General features: G+C 42.9%; 1 protein-coding gene across 1 annotated transcript; it reads left to right on the top strand.

Annotated features, from left to right (window-relative positions):
- Nucleotides 1–1007: 1007 nt before the first annotated feature.
- Nucleotides 1008–24843, top strand: LOC140361877 (uncharacterized). The gene is made up of 25 exons (XM_072447770.1): nt 1008–1033; nt 1838–1967; nt 2062–2220; nt 2382–2519; nt 2595–2749; nt 2921–3024; nt 3094–3283; nt 3363–3494; nt 3570–3713; nt 3797–3932; nt 4071–4221; nt 4302–4438; nt 4556–4667; nt 4791–4854; nt 20689–20892; nt 20955–21100; nt 21220–21338; nt 21443–21564; nt 21904–22001; nt 22410–22546; nt 22728–22852; nt 22929–23074; nt 23138–23240; nt 24463–24596; nt 24671–24843. The coding sequence occupies exons 2-25, from the start codon at nt 1838–1840 to the stop codon at nt 24792–24794; spliced, it is 3210 nt and encodes a 1069-aa protein (XP_072303871.1). The 5' UTR covers nt 1008–1033; the 3' UTR covers nt 24795–24843.
- The last annotated feature ends 437 nt before the right edge of the window (nt 24844–25280 follow it).

The raw sequence follows: 25280 nt of genomic DNA, 5'->3' as shown, positions 1-25280 counted from the left end.
CCTTGATCCGACCTGCACATCCCAGAGTCCTGGAGACGTACAGGTCCTGCAGAGATGGAAGTTCGCGGCCAATCACCTCAGCAGAGCGCACAATGCGCTGTAGTCTCTGTTTGTCCCTGGCTGTGGCTCCAGCGTACCACACGGTGATGGAGGAGGTGAGGATGGACTCGATGATGGCCGTGTAGAACTGCACCATCATCTGCACTGGCAGCTTGGCTTTCCTCAGCTGCCACAGGAAGTACATCCTCTGCTGGGCCTTCTTGATGAGGGAGCTGATGGTGAGCCCGAGATGGCGAGGGGGGGTTGGGGGGCTTTACCTTTCCTGAAGTCCACGATCATCTCTACTGTTTTCTGGGCGTTGAGCTTCAGGTTGTTACCCCAGCACATTTGGTGCCCTAGGCGAGCTACTCCCCTGCCAAGCAACAACAAATATATAACTATTTTATTTATTTTTTCCCGAGGGGGGCGCTGTTGGCATTTGATATTCTAGCCTGTTCTGTCTATCCAGAGGTGATGCCCCTGACTTCTAGAATACGAAACACACTGCTTTTGATTTTCGATTTTCTCCTTTCGTTAGATTTATTTGTCAATTCCAAAATAGTGTTTGGATACATTCAGGGGGCGCAAAAAACTCCGCCAAGCAAAATAATAATAATAAATAAATAAATCATTTTTTAAATATATATATATATTTTAATCCAGAGGGGGGCGGGGTAGTAATAGTTTTTAACTATTTTCCATCTTTTAAATCATTGCCTCTTTATTTCTTTATTTATTTTCACTTCATTATTCTTATGCTAAGAAGTTAATCTGCCAAATATGTATCCAATTGTAAGTGAGATGTTGTTTAAGTGTATGTAAATAATGTTTGATTTCCTTGGTTAATTAGGCTACGAGGTACTGTAGGCTGCAGGCCAGTGCTTAAGTTTCATTTTCATGTTAATACTCAACACGTAAGAGGAAGTTTACCTGTTGAACAACTAAACACCCCGGTTCAAACCGTGTGTTTGTCTTCAGAGGTTACAGCTTTGAGGTAAGTCTCTATTCTAAACAATATTTGATATCATAAAATAGTATATATAGTTTAATAGTATTATCATAGTACATTATCCATTGTATGAGTAATCTTTTTCGGGTTGCAAATATTCATTTAGCTTTTAACCAGTTTGAGCAAATTAGTTCTTCTCAAAACAGATTATGACAGCATCTCTAAAATACAGTAGCATAAGTTCATTACAGAAAAGATTCTTTAGTCTAATATTTAGTGTTTTGAGGGGACAACATATGAAGAGCAAGCAGTGAAGTCAAAGCACAAAAACATCAAAACAGTCACGTGATCCATGGTAGACGTCAAAGCCAAATAAGGGCCAAAATAAAACTGCACATTTCAGTTAAATCAAATGTTCTATAGTATCAGGAATGTATAGTGCATGATATTTTACCCCATTAGACCTATAGTTTCAAATATGTGTGGACTCTTCTCAGGATGTATACAGTCAATAATGAAATAACTATAACTGCACTATTACTAGAACTTATACTAAGTAAGTGAAACTTCTTATTTGTGTATGTCTTAAGAACAAAGTTATTTCCTTGTTTGGCCTGATCAGATTTATTTCGAAGCTCTCAAATTGCACTGAACAGTGGTAAGCAGACTTCTGTCTGTTTACCACTGTTCAGTCACAAATGACACACCCTTTACAATAAATTCACCAAACTGAAAGCAAATGACCCAGTTCCGTCTGTATTGCCAAAGTAAGTTTGGGTTAGAACTAATACAAGTACTGTGTCACTTTACATTTTATTTTAATACAACAATATGATTTTTTACTTTCAGATGGACAAGATTTTCAATTTACTGCAGAGGCACAGGCTGGAGTCCTACTGCTCTGCATTTCAAAAGTTAGGGGTGAAAGATGAACAAGATTTTATTGACAGTGTCAAAGATGAAGACTTAAGCAGTCTTGGTAAGGTTTGAACAAAATATATATTTGTTTTATGAAAATAGAAAAAAAAAAGTCAAAAAGTCAATCACATGATTGATTTTCTTTTTTTGTGCAGGGTTGACCCATGTGGAGAAGAATCGTTTCAGAGATATGCAGAAGTTCATTGGGAGACTCAGAGGTCCTGTGCCTGAGACTCCATCTGTGCACAAGTCCATGAAGGCTTTCTCTTTGAAGTACATTTACCCCATGTGTCCAGAGGTCAAGTTCATCTCAGGTATGAAATCAGCATGTTCAGTGTCTCATTTGTTTGGTTTCTTAAGGTGCATATCTTTTTCATAGTACAACCAAAGTTTAGAAATTAGGGTTGTGTTATTATTAATGTGCAGCTGTTATTAGCACTTCTAGAGATTTAATGTTCTGTACTTTATGTTGCAGATATGGACCCTGCTCAGAACACAGTGGAAGAGCTGATGCTGAGGATTGGACATGCTGAGAACATTGGTTGTTCTAAAGAAGTCTGTCTCTACACAGTGGATGGAATGCCCCTGAGCGATGACCCTTTCTTCAACACATGTGTGTAAAGCTGTTTAAACAGATAAACACTGATTATTCTTTAAGATTCCTCATATCATGTTTTTTCCCTCACAGGGTCCCTACAGGACAGACATATCAATGACGGAGATCTCATCTATGCTATATTTACTCCTAAAGAGAATCTGATTACCAGTATATTAGCAAAAAGTGAGAAGAGCCCAAGGAGAGTGTTGGGAACTGACACTGTTCGCTGTCATGTTATGTTAAGAGTATGTACATATCCTCTTTGATAATTAGTGGAAAACATATTCAGAAAATAAATGTTTTATTTTTAAAGGCTGTGTAATCTGAAACCAAAACAAATGTTTCATTTTCTGATGCATTTAGCATGTGTAATTATCCTTTTCCCCTTGTTTCACTTTTTTCCTTCTGTTTTACAGGGAGACTTTGAAGTGAATGTGGATTTTGCCTCTGACACAGTTGCAGACCTTAAGAATAAGCTTAGTGGGATAAGTGGAATTCCTGCCAATGTTCTTCATTACAGGTGAGTATTGGCACTAGTTTGTAACTGTTGCTGAGTAACTAAAATAATGAGTTTACGGTTTGTTTACAGAAGTGATACTGGTTCTGGCAATACCCTGGAAGGACTTGGGATCACAGAGGGAACAACAGTCAACTTCTCTCTCTCCTCCTTCACTGAAGATTATCTGGATCCAAATGATTTATTTTCAGATGAAATTATACCTTCAGTTCAGCAAACCAAAAAAGGAATGAGTGTCTTCCTTGCATCTCTTTTTGTCATTGTAAATATATCTGTTTTAGTTGCAGTAAAGTTCTCAACTGAAACTTCCTGATTAATGTTTTTTTTTTCATTGTTTCTAGAAACGCACATCTCCAGTTGTCCATCCTGGCGACCTGATTGGCTACATTCGAAAAGTGACTGGATGCAGCCCTCTTGCTCAAGGCTTGCATCAGATACTGCAAAAGAATCAAATTTTATCCAGGACCCAAAAGGTAAAAATACAGTATAATAATTGTATGCGCTGTTTACAAAGTTCACAGTATATAATGCCCTTTTGTGTACATAAGATTGCAGTCATTGAAGGCTTATACACACTTTTTCGGGAGATACTGCCAAAACTGGAATCCCGTGATGGAGACAGGATCATAGAGGACCAGGAAGTCTTTGAGCATTCACTCTTCTGCTGGTCATACATCATGTCAGAAACCAAGGTTTAAACACTGGCACGCTGTAAGAATAGTTGAGGAAAAGGATTTGTGGTTTGTAACATGTTTCACTTGTTTTTGTTGAATAGAAAGGGAACAATCACCATGAGATTTATGCACCAGTTTCACTGATGTCGGACAATGGCAAGCGTTTCTGTGAACCAGTCACTGTACCTGGGGTGCCAGACATAATGGAGAGAGCAGATGTGCTGCAACAAATTAGAGGTAGAATACGTCTCGAGTTCATTTACCTGATCATTATTAATCATCCGGGCCATGGCGCTTTGCTAAGATTGCTTCATCTGCAGCCATAAAAGTAAAGCTCAGAAATTGACCCATGAAGATCATTTTCACTGTTTTCAGATGATAAAACCATCCCACTCTGCACTGAGCAGGTGCTGATGGCCACCTCCCTGAAGAGAGCCACAAATACTGAGAAAGTTCTGCTCAGTGTTCATCCTTCAATAAAGACATATTACTTGTGGATTTCACACAACAATGTGTCTGGACAGAAGTATGTTACATTGAACCTTCCTAAACAGTATCAAACATCACATTATAATGTATATGCTAATGCTATATCTATTTGCTTAGCTTTCAGTTGGAAACAAAGAAGAGCTTGGAAGTGATGACAGAGGAAATGAAAGCTTTCCCGATGCTCAGTGTGACTCCTCCACTGCAGTTAAAGAGTCTGGGACATGAAGGTGTATGCTTGGTTTACCTGAGTAAAGGTACAAATTATGTCCTGTACCTTGTGCTTCAGTCTGTACACTACAAATACTCACTACAAACTTGTGCATCTTTTATAACTTAAGAAATAAACTCTATTCTTTGTATTCTATTTTCAGATAACCTTGGTGTTTACTTGTGTAAAGACAAGTTGAAGCCTGAAATTATAACTGTGTTTAATTGTCTGTCTGGAAAAAATACAAATGTGGATGTAGATCGTTTGGCTGCACAGTGAGTGAGAATAAACAAAATAATTATATAGAGATTTCACCCAAAGTTTTAAAGAATATGAATTTAAAAATGCAATTTGGAGATATTGTAATTGTTATGTATGTGGTATTTTATTCTGTGCAGGATTGGAGATCACAGAAATGACCAATCACTTGCCACAATCAGAATCCCAAAAGAAGCTATTCTGGTATTATTTTTTCTTTGCTCTTATATATCCCAAATCTATGACATGTTTTCAACTCTTCAACCTTTTGACTGAATTTTCAGTCCTCTTTGTAATCTCTGTAATTATTTCACTTCTTCAACCTTTTTCAATTTTATCCAGACATTGGACCAATTTTTTTAAGAAAATGCATCTCATTGAGTATGGATGGAAATTTCAGGTTTGGTCAAATATAAGAACATATAAGAACATCATGTGCGTAGCAGGCCATTTTATGTTCCATCTCATCACTTGTAACACTGAATTGTTTTTGATTGTCCAATATATTGGGGGCCAGTGTTTCCAAGTACAAAGCAAACAGGAAGGGGGACCAAGCACAGCCCTGTCTCATCTCTCTTTCCGGAGTCATTGAGACTGTCAGATGACAATTGATTTTAATTCTTGATGTTGAACCGTTGTAACTGCCCCAATATTTTTTATAATGAAAACGTTGATTGGAAATTTGTTTAGCACTTTAAATTAATATGGCCAGCAAACAGAATCAAAAGCCTTCACAGTGTCCAAACTATCTCTCCAAACTGGCAGAGGAGGCCACAGTGGGGGAGGGGGTGTCAAATCTACAGTAGAAAGAATTTAGTTGTTTCTGTCGTCAACAGAGGTGGGGGGGGCTCTGGGCTTATAGTTGGTGAGAAGCCAGAGCCCACTCCACACAGAGGCGCCGTTGTTGTTTGAGAACGTTAGGTTACTTTCGTAACCCCGGTTCTCTGAATAGCATGAGTGAGATGTCTCACTATGGGATACGCACCCTCGCACGTATTCACAGAAGCACAATACCAATACGCCAGCCCTGAGTGGCTGGCATTTGCAGCGTCATGACGTCAGCACCCCCTATAAATGCCACGTACATGACGCTGCCCGTCATTCAATAAGCAAACCTTCTTCTCGCTTCCCCCATCAGCAAGAAGGGCTGTCTGGTGAGACATCTCACTCATGCTACTCAGAAAACCGGGGTTACGAACGTAACCTAAAGTTCTCTTTCATAGCATTCATTCGATGTCTCACAATGGGATATGGAGACTCCCGTATTGCCAGACAAGCTTACCGCAATGATCCAACGCCAACCAAGGCCCCTGAGGGAGCCTGAGATCAGGGCAAGTCCTGAGGTGAACCGACGCTAAGGACAGCGTGGGACAAACTCTGAGACGTGACGTCCAATCTGTAAAACCTTGCAAATGTCAAGGGTGAAGACCAACTAGAAGCAGCACAGATGTCCTGAATAGGCACACCCCTGAAATAGGCCCAAGACGTAGCCAGGCCCCAGGCCTTAAAACCAGCCGGGACCTGAAGGCCTGCAGTGGAGTAAGCCAATGAGATGGCCTCCACAATCCAATGGGAAAGCCTCTGTTTAGAAACAGGTTTACCCTTGTGGGGTTCAGCCCAGGACACAAACAGCTGATCCACCTGTCGAAATGATCTAGTCCTTTCAACATAGGTGCTCAGAGCCCGGACCGGACATAACTTATGCAATCGCTGCTGCTCAGCAGAAGTGTGGGGTGGGGGCTGAAAAGCATCCACATCCACCTGGGTACATGCACCACCCACCTTTGGGACAAAGGCTGGATTAGGCCACAAGGTCACCCTGAGACTATCAGGACTGAACCGCATACAAGTGGGATGCACTGACAGAGCGTGTAGAACGGTTTTGAGTGACAACAACTTCAGGTCAATGTCCTCCAATGGTTCAAAAGGATGAGCAGCGAGAGCTTGCAGCACAACCGCCAAATCCCATGATGGTGACATGGGTTTGGACACAGGCAACAATCTCCTGGCACCCTTCATGAAACGGCAAACCAGCGAATGCTGGCCCACAGTCTTTCCCTCAAAGCCAACATGGCATGCGGAAAGCACAGCCAGATACACCTTGATAGTGGAGAACGCCTTCTTTTTATCAATAAGGTCCTGCAAGAATGACAGGATGACATTCAGCGGACAATCAAAAGGGATCACTCCCGCCTTAAGGCACCATTCATCAAAAACTCTCCACTTATGGTCATAGAGAGACCTCGTGGATGCAGCCCTGGCGCTCTGAATAGTATTAACCACATTCTGAGGCAAGCCAGCTGCTGTTAGATTTAACCACTCAGGGGCCAAGCCTTCAGCGCGAGCCGCTCGGGGTGAGGATGAAATATTTGCCCTTTCACTTGTGTCAGGAGGTCCCTGCGCAGAGGAAGGGCCATGGGCGCCCCTGCAGTAGCTGTTTCACCTCCGCCAGCCACGGCATGGATGGCCAATGCGGGGCGATCAATATTAGCGACAGACGGTGTTCCCTCACCCTGTGAAGGGTGGAGGGAATCAACACGAGTGGAGGAAAAGCATAGAGCAGTACTCGGGGCCACTCGTGGGAGAGCGCGTCCACTCCCAGTGGCGCACGGTGATCGTGCAGGGAGAAAAACAGAGGACAGTTAGAGTTCTCTGCTGACGCAAACAGATCCACTGCTGCGTGACCAAACCTGATCCAAATCTGGTTCACTACGCAGGTATTCAGGTGCCACTCTCTGTATAAGGGATTTCCCCGGGAGAGTAGATCTGCGCCACATTCTGTACGCCGGGTACATATGTCGCTCTCAAAGAAAGAAGATGCACAATGCTCCATAACAGAAGTTTGCGAGAGAGAGCGAGCAGGCGATGGGAACGTAGTCCCCCCTGCCGATTGATGTGAGCTACTGTGGACGTGTTGTCCGTCCTCACCAGCACATGGTGCCTCCTGAGGAACGGGAGGAATTGTTTCAGTGAAAGAAACACCGCCATAAGCTCCAGGTAGTTTAGGTGCGCGTGACGGAGGCAAGGGCTCCAAACGCCGTTCACGGGTCTGCCCTCGAACACCCCGCCCCAGCCTGAGAGGCAGGCATCTATGGTAACCACCTTCCTGCTTGTTACATTGCCAAGGCTCACCCCCTCAGTTAAAAGGCTCGTCCTTTTCCACACATGTAACGCAAGCGCGCACCGGTGAGTAATCGTTACCGTGCGCCTCCAGTGACGTACGGCTTGCCCAGCTTTACCACAAGTATCACCGATGCCATCAGACCCAAGAGTCTGAGGCAAAGACAGTATAGAACCCGTTTCCCCGGAGTGAAACGGTTCAAAGTGTCTGTGAACGTGTGCACCCTCTCCGGGGAGAGGCGGGCCATGTAACTGACAGAGTCCAGGGTCAGACCCAGAAAAGCGATGCTTTGACTGTGCTGTAAGACACTCTTGGTTGTGTTCACCACAAATCCTAAGTCCTGCAGGTGAGCGAGTACAATCTGTGTGTGAGTGACAGCCTCCTGCTGTGACCGTGCCAGCAGGAGCCATCGTCCAGATACGTGGCCAGGCGAATGCCCTGCTCTCTGAGCGGAGCGAGCGCCGCCTCCGTACATTTTACGAAAACTCTCGGGCTCAGAGAGAGGCCGAAAGGGAGCACCGTATACTCGTATGCCACGCCTTGGAACAGAATCCTTGGATATTTTCTGTGAGGCGGATATATTGGGATATGAAAATACGCAACTTTCAGATCGATTGACGTAAACCAGTCGCCCGGACGGATCAAGCGAATCAGACCTGAGTGCGTGAGCATTCTGAACTTGTATCTTCTGAGATATGAATTCAATGCTCTCAGATCCAGAATAGGGCGGAGCCCGCTCCCCCCCTTTTTTGGGACAAGAAAATACCTGGCACACTGGTAACGACAGGGACAGGCGAACTCAGAACGGTGCCGTCCTTGTCCAAAAGCAGTAGAGTAGACTACTAAGACGCCTTCTTCCTCCTCCTCAGCTGGTGCGATCCGCTGTGTGTGAGTGTTGGGGGGCCCCGTGGTTTTCCTCGGCCACACACGTCTGATCTCCTGGGGACCAGTCGGTGCTGTGGCAGGGGCCTGTGGCGCTGGCCGTCGTGGGATGCGGAAGGGAACGTTAGAGTCAGGCCTGGGACCCGAACGAGGTGTATTTGACCTCGGGCCTGTCTTAGCAGCGGCCATCTTGCGCGCAGAGCCCCAGCTCCGGCTCCGGTCCAGCGGTGTCAAGTCAGACTGAACAGCGGCTCTGAGCTGGTGTGCTGCGGTAGCGGGTTCAGTCATGACTGGATCCTTCTCCGACAGGCTAGCTTGGCGTGCTAGTCTGCGGCGGAGACTTTTCACTGTGTACCGGGAGTAGTGAAGGCACGAGCCGGGATTGGTCAGTGCAACGCGGGCATGTTTCAGCCCGAGGCACGTCGAGCAGACCTGGTGTGTGTCTTTGCTCGAGATTTTATTCCCGCAGGTGCAGAGCCTAGCGCCGTCCGGGTCCATCTCCGTGGTGGGAGGGACCGTTAGCTTTGCAGCTGTCATGGTTATTACCTGAAGTGGTAAGAACAGGAATCACTGAATAGTCAGCGCAAAATGTCCGTCCTGTGTGGAGACAGGAGGTCGTGTCAAAACCCCTAACGCTCGGCAGCAGAGGTGTTAGCTCTTACCTGTGAGCAGTTCAGCTAGCGGGTTTAAGACACGAAGTGCGGTAAATTGGCCAGTGAAGCGAGAAGAGGTTTTTGAATGACGAGCAGCGCCATGTACGTGGCATTTATAGGGGGTGCTGACGTCATGACGCTGCAAATGCCAGCCACTCAGGGCTGGCGTATTGGTATTGTGCTTCTGTGAATACGCGTGAGGGGGCGTATCCCATAGTGAGACATTGAACGAATGCTATGTGTAGCGTCCAGTCGTATTGAGAAGGCCAGAACTGATGGTTAAATGTCTTTTAATGATTCCTTTCCGTGTCATTCAACCAACGTAAGAGCTAGACAGAATAAAATAAAAAAGACAATTACATTTTGGACGGAAATCCCCGTATTTCTAACTCATTACATTGGTAATATATTTTCGCAACATATACATCCATTAAACATTTCAAATATCTCATAAGTACAATCGTTTTCCACTACAGACCTTGTTCCCCTGTTGACTGTAGCTAGATCCTTGAGTTTGTCCGTGTTTTGTCCGTTTTCCGTTGTTCAATTTACTTTTCGTTGTTTCCAGTGTGTCAAGTAGACTTCCGTTTTACCATCACTTCCGGTTACACAGGAAGTTACCAAAATAAAGCAAAACCTTACCATAAAACATTAATGTGTCAAATTGACCTTTACACTATGAAATAGAACTGCTGCTTCAGACGCATATTGTAACGGGCTCCAGCTCTCGACACCTCTCCGCTTAATCCGTACTTTGCGTCTTTGTCACCGGCTCTGTGCGCTGCCTCCTTCTGCCGCCTCAACTGCCTCAGTTTGGGTTTGTCATTGTTGAAGGTGACTTTGGTGGGTGTTGGTATAATGCTGTCCTCACAGAATTGAATGTATGACGTCACAGTACTCAGTCCGTGTACTCATCCAAACCATCTGTGGCAACGCTGAAAACCTCCCAGTCTGTAATGTCCAAGCATGCACGTAGCTCCTCCACTGCCTCATTGGTCCACCTCTTAGGATGTCCTCACTACAGGTTTGGAGAACTTTAGCCTCTGTCTGTACGTGGGGATCAGGTGAACCATGACGTGGTCTGACGAGCCCAGCACGGCCCGGGCCACGGCGCGGAAGGCGTTGCTGACTGTTGTGTAGCAGTGATCCAGCGTGTTCTGCTCTCTGGTCGGGACTTTAATAAACTTTGGTAGTTCGTGGCTGAAATTCCCCTTGTTAAAATCGCCCAGGAGCACGTGCTCGGCGAGCACGTGCTCCGCCTCCTGCGTGCACGTGCTCGGCGGGATGTAAATCCTCCTGTGCCTTGAACGTGAATTTTCACATTCAGCCTAAGTTCGACACGTCTAACTAAAACCTCGTCCACACCGCCGCGGCCGAAGCGTCCAGTTTACATTCAAAGTCTATTGTAAACGCGCGTCGAGCGCGTAGTGCGTTTCCCGCGGCGCGATTTCTTCGTTTTTGCGGCGCGATTGGTGTGTTTTCATACGCTCTCGACGCTTTGAGCGCGCGTATGAGGCAACCGAGGCGGCCAAAGCAGCTGGCGCGACATGTTCAGATTTGTTCAGCTCGCTGCAGCAGATGCGCCGCAGCAGCCAATCAGAGATGACGTCCTACGCACGACCCGGAAAAAGACCCAAAACAAACCCCGCAGGATAAAAAAAAAAATCCTTAAGACGCAGCTCTTGGAGCAAATAATGATATTGACTAAACTCTGCTCAGCTCTGAAGTATATGCGGGTCCCAGACGGGCCCCAGAGCCCATCGCCTCCGCTTTTGGACTTTGTAAAGTTAATAAACCAAAGCCATTTACACTACGAGAAAAGCAACACAGTACAACTCCTCCACTGCGCATGTGCAGGACGACTCGGACGCACGTCTGCTGCTGAGTGTATTTAGTCCGGCGCGTCGAGAACGCGGGTCCGGTGCATTTGTCTTTCTAATGTACAGTGAACCCTCGCTATAACGCGGTTCACTTTTCACAGTCTCGCTGCTTCACGGATTTGTATCATGCATTGTGTTCTGCATTCTGATTGGCGGGAGACGCCGGTGAGAGCGGCGCATGTGAGCTTCAATGTTTTATGCAGTATTTCATTGTATAATAAAAAAGTAAAGGTTTCTACTTCACGGATTTTGCCTATTGCGGGTTCTTTTTGGAACGTAACCCCCGCGATAAACGAGGGTTCACTGTATACGTAGGGATGCATACCTAAACCCACGTTCAGGTTCCGGATTCGAATCCAGAGGTTTAGGTTCAGGTCCGGACCTAATGAGTCCGGCTGAACTCATGCCATTTTTGCATAATGTTATAACAGCATAACACAAGCTACTTGGCTCAATTAAGTTGAAGACACTTGAACAAGGACTTCTATCAAACACAAGGCTTAACTGCAGACTGAAATAAACTCAATTTATCTGGTTTATTCACTGTTTTTTAACAAGAAGAAGTTAAAACTTACAAATCACAAGCTACGAGCTAACACACATTCATGTGTTTTACTAGAGGAACAACTCCCGAACAAGAGCAAGTTGAGTATTGGTATTGGGGCAGCTGTTTCAGCTGATACTATGTTTGTAAGTGTGTTACTGGTTTGACTGGGCTGTTCCCCACACTTGAAGTTTAATGCCTTTAGATACATTTCCACTCTTTAATTTTGCAGATCCATTGGCATCAAAGTCATGTAAAAACCTTCAAAAACTAGCATAAAAGTCAACTAGAACCACTATAAATCAATCAACTTAGCAGTATCAAAAATAGAATATGAAAATATTTTACACTACACACAATACATCATATTAACAGCATTAAACACAAGACCATATTTAACAACTGTAGAATACAAATACTATTACAAAATATAAGCTCCAATTAATGAATCCGGCAATTAAACAATATTACTTTGACTTAGTATTTACTTAGATGTATAAATATGTATATTGCACATTAACCCACCTAAATAAATGCTACATCACACTACAACATAACAGTTATTTTATTCAGAGACCGCGTGTGCGGTCTCTGGGGCGGAGCTAAGAGCGGGCTCAGGAGACGAGGTAGTTTCTGATGTTGCTGTTCCATCACCATGGTTACGGCCAACAGTAGCCAACTCTGTTCAAGACATAAAGTGACAACTTGTGAGCACTAAACCAGCATTACTGACCTGAGCGAGAAGTTACAATATTTACACCCAAACCAACCACCCGCTCCTTTAACGTCTTAAACTAACTCACGGAGCGGCACAAGCGGCGACGCACGCGGCGGCTTCAAACGGTTCAATTAAGCCAGCGATCTTCCCGAAGGTTCGGTCTCTCGCGTCTTTAAACTCATTGCGCCGGCTTCAACTTCTGCCTCGCGGAAGACGCGTGCGGCGCTGACGCTCCGGGCGCGCCATTGACAGCGATGTCAGTGTTTACGTCTTTTCTAGCGCGAATTTCGCGATCTATGGAAGGTTTAAGATGGTTTAGATTCTAGAACGTAAAGGATATAGAATGTGAGTGGTAGATTTTTAATGAGTCCAGAACCGAATCACCGGGGTTTCGTTTTTTTTTGGACCTGAACCGAAACGTTTTTACTAGTCCGGATCCGGTCCGTCGTAGCGGTACGCATCCCTATGTACACGCGCTCAAATTCTGCGTTGGGCGCAATTCGGCCGCAGCGGTTTGTACGAGGCTTTAGGCTGAATGTCAAAATTTCACCTCCACAGATTAGGGTTCCCTCAGAGTGGTTTTCAATCAGGTCCATAATATTAGTATGAAAGGTGATATCAGTAGTTCCTTAAACCATTACATAGCTGCCTTCTTTGCCTTTACATTCATTTTCAAAAGCTCTTTTGGTTTGAAATCCATATTGGAACAATATGTGTTTGTCTCTGTATGATGAATAGTAAGATTTTTCTTTTTTTTCTCTTTTAAATTGGTTCATTTTTGATGTGCAATCTCATTCAAATGTGTCTCTTGTAAATTTATATTGTCTATTTTTTCTTTTGTAATTCTTGTAAAAAATGTTGATGGTTTGATTGGGTTCACGAGTCACGGCTTTGGCTTCTCCCTCCTCCACACTTCTGTCCTGGTTCCCTTCCTGCTCGTCTTCTCCCTCCCTTTTTGAGTTTAACTCTTAAACTTGCTCTAGAGCTCATTCACCGACGTCACAAAACACGTGATCGCATACGTTGCCGCCCCCTTGTCATACGTTCCCGCCCCCTTGTCAATCCAGAGTTGCGTTCCTTTGCACTGATATAGCGTGGAAAGTGATCCCAAACGTAAATTATGGAGCCCCCAGTGCTTTCAGAGTCCACAAACTCCTTGGATGGGCTACACAGTGGTCGATATTTAGATCGATCTACTCAGATCCATATTTGATGCCTAAATCACAGTCTTTCAGATATCTCGTACCCCGGACATTATACAAGTCCACTGGTCCTATGGTCAGGGCCGGCCCAAGCCTTCAGGGGGCCCTAAGCGAAAACATTTTTGGGGGCCCCTCACCACGTCATCAGAATCAGTTTTATTGCCACTGTCAGTAAACAATTCACATATGGGAACTTTCTTCGACGCAAACAAAGTGCACCAAAACTCCAGGGCATATGTTTGCCAGTTAGTTTATTCTCAAAACCTCACAAGCTCAAATATTGATAACTTAAATCCCACAATGCAACTTGGTATTCCGCTGACATCACCTCTACTCCCTGTACAAATAACACACATCCCAGATATGTTTTTGGGTGTATTTGGGGGCGTTAAGGGTCTACAGCCACATTAGCAGTTTAAATTAATGAACAGGGGGGTCTGGGGGCCAGAGATTTTCAGACCTTTTTTGGGTCTTCTGGTGCATTTTAATGTGGTCCAGCCGCTAAAGTAAGAGTAAAATGTCGAGGTTGTAATGCTATAAAATGATGATGTGATGAAACTGTGCCAGGAGAAAGTGACTAAAGCCAGTTATTAATACATTAGTGTACTTAATTACTCAATACAATATTGGCTATGAAAAATAATTATGGTCAAATTGATTCATTTTAACTGAAAATGTAAAAGTAATAGTTATCCTTACTAATTTATCTTTTACTGCTCCCAACTGTTCCTTCTTGCCAAAGTGACAAAACAAGTTATATTAAATTAAACAAATGGCATAAGCATTGCTTGATAACACTCATAAAGCTACACAGTGCAAAAATGTTAATTCCCAGAGAATGAACAGAACGAGAAGTGAAGGTCCAAACCTAGCTATTGTGAAGAGACTGTGTTTCTGCAACTTTGCCACTTTTATATAAAAAATATATAGTATTATTCTATAACAGATGTAATTTTAATGTGTCTGGTTATGTTTCACTATCAATTTATTATAAATTATAACAAATAGTCTAATGATGCTTTTTAAATAAATTGAAATGTTTTATTGCTCTATTAAAAGTGAATTACAATATAAATGTTTGTTCTGATCAGAACATCACACACTGGACTCCTGCATGAAATAATGCTGCGATGTGATTGGCTGATGGACCTCACGTGCATAAACCTTTACGTTCCTCTCATTGCACTTTAAGAAGTAAAACAGACATCACGAGTCACGATTGATCTCACACATGGTGATGTGAGAGAGAGGGACGCAAACTCAAACCCGCTCATCTCTAAGTGAGGCTGCACAGGGGCCCGGGACAGGGGCCCGGGGCAGGGGCCGCCGGGGCCCGAGACAGGGGGCCCGGGACAGGGGCCCGGGACAGGCGCCGCACACTGTTCACTCCAAAGTCTCACGTCAGAGGTTCTGGACGAGACGGTGCTCGTCCGGACCCGATCTCCGCCTCTTCGTGACCCGGGGCATAGACGCCCCTCACCGGCCTCACCTGCAGCTCACACGGGCTGGTGTAAATGTGAAGCTTATTATCTTTCATTCAGACACATATTGTGCGCGGGGCAGAGCTCTCGTCGCCTCCAGCCTGAGCGAACTAACGTGACAGAATCGTGTTGTTTCAAACAGCAGCATTAACCGTCTCTTTGTAAGAGAAGTTCAATACCTGGAGAGTGTTGTTGAGTTTGCAGTTTCTTTACATCGTCAAGAAGTTTCTTCTTTCGTTTTTCGGCATCAGGGGGATATATTCCTCTGGACATGAGGACCACGTTGTGTTGTGTTTATGTTTTGCTCTCGAGCTCCTCGCGCACAATGAAGTTGCCCAATCAGAGCAGGTTTGGTGTCTTGGTTGCCAGATTGTCATTACAAATAAATGCGGTTTGTGCGTTATGTTACCGCTGTGTGCGCTGCCGCGCCAGCAGCGCTACTACACTAGTGGCGCACGCTGCGCTTGCACTTCGCATAAGACGGGTTGCCAGATTGGGGGCCCTTTTAAAGCCTCGGGGCCCTACGCGGCTGCTTAGTTCGCTTATAGGCTGGGCCGGCCCTGCCTATGGTTCACAAGTCCCAATTTTGAACAAAGGGTCTACGCCTAAATAAAACTGATGTTGATTCTACAGCGTGCGCAGAACACGATAGACTTATATATCCGGAGCTCCAGCGCAGGCGGCGGTGTGTGACGGTCTGCATGCCCGGGGTTCAGCGCACCTGCACGGGGCTGAACAGCTGTCAGCTCCCTGCGCCGCGCGAGTGAGTGACAACTGATAGAACTTCAGATCAACAAAGGGTCTACCGCCTAAATAAAACTGATGTTAATTCTACAGCGTGCACAGAACACAATAGACTTGAATATATATAGATATAGGCCATCGGCTAGAATTTCTATCGTTTAGTTTCGTTCCACCGAGGTGGAGAATACAATTTTGACATTCTATAATATAAAGCTCGTAACAATAACCCCCTAAACAAAATTCCACAAAAAGATTTGCTGCGGACTAACTGTATGCAGTGATGTGGCAGTGACGCTATTTCGACCAATGAACGTTGATTAAACCCTGAAAACCTTGCGCGCAGCTTGCTGTGATGCGGTTTGTATGTAAACGAACATGGCTGCTGACCGGCGAGGTTCCGCGTCTTCACAGCGGCATGAACGAGAATATCCGTGCTGTTTGCACATCCTCGACACTTATAATGAGCAGACTAAGGTCCTAACCAAATCAACTTGGAATACATTTCGGCGGATTGCGAAGGAATGGCTTGAATTCGGCGGAAAAGAAGCAAATGTCGTCGAAAAAGTGCAAAGCATGTTAGAGTATGAATACTAGGCCATTGGCTGAGATCTGTAGGAGCCCCAGAAAGCAAGTTTCGTTCCCACCGACCTGGAGAATAGACACGTTTTATATTTTCATAAAGGTAATATCATAAAGTATTCACAAAAAAAAATCCACAAACCAACTCCCTGCAGTTAATGAGAAAATGTATCTTGAAGTTGACTAAAATGTGGGGAAATGGACGTTTTACCCTCTGGTGTCATATTTAGTACATAATAAGTCAAGAACCAATTAAGTTACAAAGAAATCTTTTATCAGGCATATAGTTAAGTATCCAGACTATATGTACACATAATATCAAGGTTGCCAAACCACTTGCCTTACAGGCAAGTGGTTTGATAATGGGAATAAATGGAAAATGTGAAAAATCACTATTTACACAGGTACTCAATATTTACACATCAGCATTTACACACATCAAGGGGGTGAATATTTCAACCTCAGGGGTGTTCAAACTAGGACCCTCTATCAATCTGCAGTACTTACAATTTGAATCCCTAAAGTGTCATCAAAATTGTAGAAAAAGAATAGGCCTGTAACGACAAACAACATGATAACATGATACACTTTTCTGTCAAAGGTTGTGCCCAAGCAGCGGTCAACAGTTAAACAATCAGCAGTCAACAGTTAAACAATCAGCAGTCAACAGTTAAACAATCAGCAGTCAACAGTTAAACAAGCAGCGGTCAACAGTTAAACAATCAGCGGTCAACAGTTAAACAATCAGCGGTCAACAGTTAAACAATCAGCGGTCAACAGTTAAACAAGCAGCGGTCAACAGTTAAACAATCAGCGGTCAACAGTTAAACAATCAGCGGTCAACAGTTAAACAATCAGCGGTCAACAGTTAAACAAGCAGCGGTCAACAGTTAAACAATCAGCGGTCAACAGTTAAACAATCAGCGGTCGGGGGCCACAGGGTTTGAATGACAGGATGATCTTTTAGAGCTTTATGAACAATGATACCAGCCAACATCTGTATCTGTTGATGTTGTCAATCCCTCGGTCTCTGATGCTCCAGGAATCATCTCAATAACATCAGATGTAGAAAGGGTTTCAACATAAACTATGTCACTCATATTTTGCTGTTGTGGTGTTGGAAGGTGATCTGTGGATAGTCTACAGAGAGACGGCATTTCAACTGATCTGTTTTGAAAGCAGACAAAGAATATTTAGATTTTTTTCAAAATATTTCTGGGAATCAAAATCTAAGAAAAATGTATGATGTTGGTCCTTTCTAATTCTAATGAGAATAACATTTTGTTATAAGGAAAGTTGTTGGTATAAACAAAATAATGCACATTTGAATTTATATTGACATTTCTACCACTTGGTGTCATTCTCAATAACTTCTACCTGGGTTTAGGCAGGGTATACAATAAGATGTATACAATAAAAGGTTTTGTGAAAACCTTACCTATAAGATGTTGCATTAGATCCTCGTGCTTTTTCACAGTTTTCTTGAACAGTCCAACCTTGTTCATTCTCATGATTTCACCACTTTCTATCAGCCGTTTCATAATGACATCTTTGCAGAAAATGTTGTATGTTGTGGTGTACGGATGGTTTCGGGTGCTGAAAGAGACATTTTAAATGGTTTTAGAAAAAGGGAAAATTTAATTTACCTTAGGCTGCCATGAAATGAATGGAGTTGGAAAAAATCATACTTTCCAATGTGGTGTAACTCTTATAATTCATGTTATATAAAGTATAACAGAGATAATCTGTGGCAAATCATAATGACAATAACATAAATGTTCATCTTTACCTCATTTTCCCAAATGTCTTTGATAAGAGAGTAGCTTTTATAGCAGTTGTAGTGGTAGTGCACTTCTATAGTGATGCAGTCTCTTTCTCTAATGTGGAGTAATATTGACTCATCCCGTTTCACTTTGGCAGCTTTTCTGGGGTTTCCTGCAAAAAATGACAATTTTAGTGAGTGCTAATCTATTTATTTCACCAAAAAAATCATTTTGACAAGCTATATTTCATGAAATGCTCTTGAATGAGATTTTACATACCACATGATTCAGTTTCAGCCTGGACAAGTTTGTCATTCTGTCCTTTTCGTCCCTCTGTGATATCGCTGTCTTTCTTATTTCATATGATACAAACTGCAGGAAGAATTGTTGTTTGTCCTTGGGGCTTTTCTACCACACTACTCGCAGATCTTAAGTCTTTTGGGCAAAATACATTCTGAATATTCATCACTACTGGAATCTACATTGATGACACAAAGAATAAAATCAATGATGAATAATTTATCATTTTATACACTACTAGTAGTGAAGGTGATTATTTCTACTCACCATTGCTAGATTTAGTGCGGGTTTCTGATGGTTTACATGTCTCTCTCTGGCATAAATAGTTGCCGGTTCTCGGTGTATCTCTTGTAACACGAGGGTGGTACTGTAGTACTGTAGTACTGTGGTACTGCAGTACTGCAGTACTGATTCCCCGAGTGTCTCGTGTTCACAGTCCAACATGCTTTCCACTTTTCGACGGCATTTGCTTCTTTTCCGCCAAATTCAAGCCATTCCTTCGCAATCCGCCGAAATGTATTCCAAGTTGATTTAGTTAAGATAAGATAAGATAAGATATTCCTTTATTGTCCCACATGGGGAAATTTCATTGTTGCAACGCAGGTAGATACAGAGGCAGATACAGAAGAAAAGAACAGATCACTTATAGGAAGTCTGAAAAACACTTTCAGTAGAAGATCTCCTATAAACAAAAACTCCCATAGACAAATAAATAAATAAATACATAAATACCATTGCATGTGATCACGACAGTAATTGCACATGAATATGTGTCACGACAGCACATAGATTGCACATGAATTTAGATTGCACATGATTTGAATTTTTAGGACCTTAGTCTGCTCATTATAAGTGTCGAGGATGTGCAAACAGCACGGATATTCTCGTTCATGCCGCTGTGAAGACGCGGAACCTCGCTGGTCAGCAGCCATGTTTGTTTACATACAAACCGCATCACAGCAAGCTGCGCGCAAGGTTTTCAGGGTTTAATCAACGTTCATTGGTCGAAATAGCGTCACTGCCACATCACTGCATACAGTTAGTCCGCGGCGCTAACAGAAATAGGTCTGTCTTTGGGAGCCGATTAAAAGAAATCGGCAGCAAATCTTTTTGTGGAATTTTGTTTTGGGGGTTATTGTTACGAGCTTTATATTATAGAATGTCAAAATTGTATTCTCCACCTCGGTGGAACGAAACTTGCTTTCTGGGGCTCCTACAGATCTCAGCAAATGGCCTAATATGTCTATCGCGCTCTTCTTTCCGGGTTTCTCGGTATCCGATAGAACCTCTCTCTGTTTATCTTTCCGGTTGCTGCACTCAACTACCCCACATACCTTCACTATTTTGATTATAGTAAAGCATGCGATATCATTAATGAGGTTTTGGGCCTCTTTGAACCGTACTTTGTCGTAAATCGAAGCAGACAGACTGCGGTATAGAATGGGCTTGTATAGGTAGACACGCACTGGGGACGGACAACATGGCCAAAAGAGCCGGGGGGAGCGTGGGGGGAGCGTGGGGGGCGGTCGTGTGACGTCACGTGAATGACCTCTATACCGCTCGTTTGGCAACATAAAGCATATCTAAAAAATATGAGAAGCGAATGCATGTACATTTGCTTTCTTTCTGCTTTGATTCCATGCGCTGTGCCTCCTGCATGTTCGCGCTCGATGGATTCCTCCGCCTCGTGTTTTCCCCGGAGAGATCCCTTTGTCTGTCCGCAAATGAGAATCCCTCCAAAGTTAGAACTATCTGAATACTGAGGCGTGTTAGGCCTGGATCCCCCACACCCAGCAGTGACAAAAGGTTTTAAGACTGTAAGCTGTCGCAACAAAGATATTACAAATATCCCATCTGTGTGCCGTGTGGTCAAGTGGACAGCACACACGTTTGCCGTGTGGGGCAGTTTCACACGTTTGAATCTGGCTCTCGACAATCCCCCAATCTCATTTCCATTTCACACTGCATTGTCCGGTCGAATCAAGCTTACGGGCCAATAGATAAATTAGATATCCCTATTGTATTTCAGCAAGTCACATAATATGATTCTTTCAATGCTAATTTCTACATTTCCCTTGTAAACATTTATTTAACGTTCTTGGGATTGACTTGTCAAGAATGTTCACCAAAGATCTTTGTAATACAAATGTAACACTAGTCGTTTGTGACAGGTGCTGATAGATACAAGTTCATCTATGAATGAGAAGTGCTATGGAAGTGTGGATCTCCAGAAGATCCACACTGTGAAAGAGCTCTTTTATAACTTTGCAAATCGTAGCATGGCTTATGATTTCCATCACATCATCGGACTTGTGAAGTTTGATTCCACAGTCAAAACCCTTCAGACTTTCACAGAAACTCTGGAAAAATTCAAGGTAAATATGAGTTTTGCATTATATTTTTAAAGTTTAAATTAAAATGTTGTTTGTGTTTCCAGGATAGTGTGCAAAGTCTGGAGCCAGCTGGATGCACTCTGCTTTATGACGCTCTTAGGCGTGGGAGACTTGAGTTAGAAAAAGTCAAGACACAATTTCCAGACTGTTCACTGCGTATTCTGTGCCTCACAGATGGAAATGATTCTGGGTAATAAACTTAATTTATAAAGATTATTGATATATAATATTGGATGTGCTTTTACATTCCAAACCTTTTTTATTTCTTGAATATTATGTTTCTATTATTTTTCTGTATTTTGTAAAAAGATCCAGTAATAAGCCAGAGGATGTTGCTGTCAGTCTGATCAGATCTGACATCATTGTGGATTCAGTTCTTCTTGGAAAAGTAGAGAACAACATTCTTCATGGAATCAGTGTTGCGACTGGTAGGCTAGCCTGCAGTTTGGATGTTTTGTAATAATAATGATAATGAGTAATAAGAGACATAATAAAAGATTTCTATTATTTAATCACATGGTTTTCTCTTTAGGTGGCTGCTGTTTCAAACCTGACACAAGCAAAGATGGTCTCAAACTGTTCGAGACAGAGACGGTTCTGTCTTTAGGCATTCGAAAGAAAAAGAACAAAGCTGACCTTACATCTGTTACCAAGGTGATAGAATACAGTATTTAAGCAGCACCACATAACATTGCATTCCAAAAAATAGGCAACAATAAAAACATTTAATTTATTGCCCCATAAAAAATAACTTGGCTCATTGGTGAAACATCACCTGCTTGTCTCATGGAAATGTTACTTTCTAATAATATGGCTTAAAACATTTATATCTATGAAGTATACGGCTTCAAGCTCCTGTCTCCATGAAGTTGTACAGGTGATGTGCCGGCCACCAGAAATATAACGTGGCGCTGCTTTAACTAAAAGTGCAGTTTAATTAATAGAATAAATTTTGATTTGAAATGTAAAACGTTAATATCATTTGTTCAATAGGATTTTCTAAAAGGGCGTTTTGCAGTTCATGGATATGATGACTTCCCAGAAGCTGTTCTGCCCAGTGAGCTGACCAATAAAGTGACTGTAACAGAAGAGTAAGCATACTCTATTTTAACAACTCTATTTTACAACTTCAAAGGCAGGGTATGTCTTGCTCTTATGGATAACAATTGTAATGCTGATTTATTAATGACAAAAACATGGGACATGTTTTTAATATTTTTTTGTGTTTTGGTTCTAAAAACAATAATTAAACCTAAAGCGACTATTAAATTCTCACTATCTATGGCCCAGCACCAGCAGCAAATCATGAATCAGTGCTAGTGCAGCCTCTGCAGATCATCAGATTCTGGAGGTTCTGAGCTGAGCATGATGCATGGCCTGTCCACATTCAGGCGTATAATAAAAACCCAGGTTCAATTGTGACTAAAGTTGCTTGTTGAAATCAGCTAGAGTGCAGGCTACATTTACCCTCCCTTTAAACCCACTAAACTTTGACATAGTGCTCTGAAAAAGAAACTCCGTGAGGCCAAAGACGGGCGTTTCATGGAGAGAGACAGACGGATCCTGGAGGAGCTGAAGAACTTGCACCTTCATCCACATCCTTTCTTTCAAATCTATCCATCAGAAACTGATTTTAGTAAGTGAAGCTACATTTAATTTAAAGCATCTTTTACAGATTTATTCATACACAGAATATATAAATAGAGATTTTTGAATTTGAGTGTCACATGGGTTTGAGCCGAATTGCGACGTGTGATTAAAGCCAAAAAAACTGGGAGCAATTATTGTTGTAATTGTACATGTTATTTAACTCACAGCATTTTGGAAACTTCTCATGGAAGGCCCTCCGGATACACCTTATGAGAGTGGAGTGTTTGAGCTCTTCTGTCAGTTTGGCCCTGAGTACCCAGTGAAACCACCAACAGTCCGCTTCATCACTCCTGTATCCTGAAAACACAGTGTCCCATCTCTACTTTGTATGCTTTATGTTCATATTTGATCTCTTAACTTGAACAAAGATCTATCACTGCAACATCAACAATGTGGGCCGCATTTGCCACAACATCTTTGACCGTGGTTATAATGCGCACATCACAATGAGAGACGTGCTCGATTCTGTGTACGGACTGTTGATCGCTCCAGAGCCTCAAGATCCACTGGACAGGTATGGTGTCTATCTTCAGCAACAATAATCATTAACAGTAGTCATAAAATGTACGTCCTGCAGTATTCTGGCTGAAGAGTTCTTGACAAGCCCCAAGAAGTATGACGAAGAGGCAAAGAAGCACACTAAAAAGAGTGCAGGGACATCTCTGGGCGAAATGGAAAAGGTACAAATATGATTTAAATGGTGGCGGCCCGTGGGTCTGGGGCTTGGGCCTTCAGTGAGGTCATACACAGTCCCACCCGAATGAATCCACCTCTTATTACCATCATATTACCATCCTTATGATGCCATGGCTCTAGACACTATACATTTAGACAGAAACGCAGTTTAAACAGGTGTTGCCTCACCTTTTCCGCGCCGATGTCCGTGCGTTCTCCGCTCTGCTCATTCTCCACGTCTTTCTCCGTGCGTTCTCCGCGCCAGTGTCCGCTCCGTGCGTTCTCCACGCCGGTGTCCGCACGTTCTTCACGCCGGTCCGTGCGTTCTTCACGCGGGTGTCCGCTCCGCACGTTCTTCACGCCGGTCCGTGCGTTCTTCACGCGGGTGTCCGTGCATTTTCCAGCAAATGTCGGCGTTCTCCACGCCGTTCTCCACTCGTAGTCAACGCGTTTTCAACGAGTTTTCACCGCGTTTTCAACGCGCCATGTCCAAACTTTGAAAGTGGGGAACAAACCCGCCTGTTCGTCTTGAGAAAGGTATTATAATTATATCCTCGACCAAATCGATATATTTTCCTCCTTCCGCCGTTGTGGGTTGAAAAAACACGGATTCATGTGTCTGTCAAATGCAGTTTCCTCATTCAGAGTTTCTGAGGTTTCGCATAGCCCCGCCCATAGGACCTGCTTCTTAATATTGGTGATCCAATCAAAAGACCTGCACGTGATGCACCTGCTGCTGGCTCCTGTGTAACAGCAGCAGACCTACAAGAGCCAACTCTAAAGCTGATTGGTTGATTTTTGGATCATTTTAATTTCCATTCACTTTAAACTACAAGCACCAGCTCTCTTGAGGTCTGAAGGCCTCGGCAGATTTTAGAACCCTGGCAACACATGACGGCTGAATATGATTGGATAAAAGATCTAACATAAAGACCAGCCCTCCAAATCTCAACCTGGGGCAGAAGCAGTGCAACCAAGAGGAAAGCCATGAAATGAAGAGTATAACTCTTACTCTGGGGAATAATGTAATAAATATTTGTGGGAAAATATATATATTTTTTAATTATATTCTGATTATGTTTGGGCTAGCAGAGAAGGCCTTGCTGGCCCTGACGACTCACCACTGTATTTAACACAAATGAAAAGAGCAATTTGAGCTTCTGCTTGATGCTGTTTATAATGTCGGTACCTTGATTCACTTGTATTAAATTATTATATGGTTTACAGAAATTTGTTGAAAGTGTGAAGCCTTTACCTGAAAAACTCATCTGTCCTCTCACCAAGAAAATCTATGTTGATCCTGTGATAACTAAATACGGAAACATTTATGAGCACAAAGCTATTGAAAAGTATATCAAAATGTAAGTGCCTTAATTTGTTTATAATTACATAAATCCTTATGTAGCCTAAACTTACTGTTCTTTTGTGACTTCAGATATCCATTTGATCCATTGGCCGAGCCAAAGAGGCTGAGAAGGTGTGACTGGAAACCTTGTACTAACATGAAAGACATGGTGACTGCATATCGTAGCAGTCAAATTTCTGAAACCAGCTTGTAAGAAAGATCTGTGTTCATTCTCAGCATCATTTCTGCACTGTATGGATGAGCAAGATTGATAAACCACTCTCTTTTCTCTCTAACCTTTTTTATAACTATAATCAGATGATATTTTATAAATCCATCAGAAGTGTAGCTTTTTTTTTATCAACTAGTTTCACAGACCATATACTCAAGATTTTAATATTTAGGTGGTAACCCTTCTTCAGCACGTTTGGCTTGTCACAGTGTTTCTCAAGCACGTGTCACTGGTGGTGGACTGCCTCTGTATTTGTTTTTTCAGAGACAAATTTATTACAATGTTTTTGTTGTGGTTTTGGGTAAATTATTATTTTTAAATACAACTACTAACAAGATGGTTTAGTCTAATTTCAGACCTAATTAGCCCAAATTCAGACCCGATAAAGCCTGATTTTGGATCTGGTGGTATTTGCAAAGCCAAATATCATCTGGTGTAACACGTCTGAGAACCACTGAACTCTCAAAT

The sequence above is a fragment of the Eucyclogobius newberryi genome, unplaced genomic scaffold, assembly GCF_026437365.1.
Source record: "Eucyclogobius newberryi isolate DKJ021-1_F unplaced genomic scaffold, fEucNew1.0.hap1 SCAF_16, whole genome shotgun sequence".
NCBI lineage: Eukaryota > Metazoa > Chordata > Actinopteri > Gobiiformes > Gobiidae > Eucyclogobius > Eucyclogobius newberryi.
This window is presented reverse-complemented; position numbering and strand designations above follow the sequence as displayed.

Coding starts and splice junctions, on each gene's coding strand:
- LOC140361877 (XM_072447770.1), top strand. CDS start 1,838: ATGGACAAGATTTTCAATTTACTGCAGAGGCACAGGCTGGAGTCCTAC. Junction 2,221..2,381: donor AGAGGTCAAGTTCATCTCAG/GTATGAAATCAG, acceptor TTTATGTTGCAG/ATATGGACCCTGCTCAGAAC. Junction 2,750..2,920: donor GCTGTCATGTTATGTTAAGA/GTATGTACATAT, acceptor TCTGTTTTACAG/GGAGACTTTGAAGTGAATGT.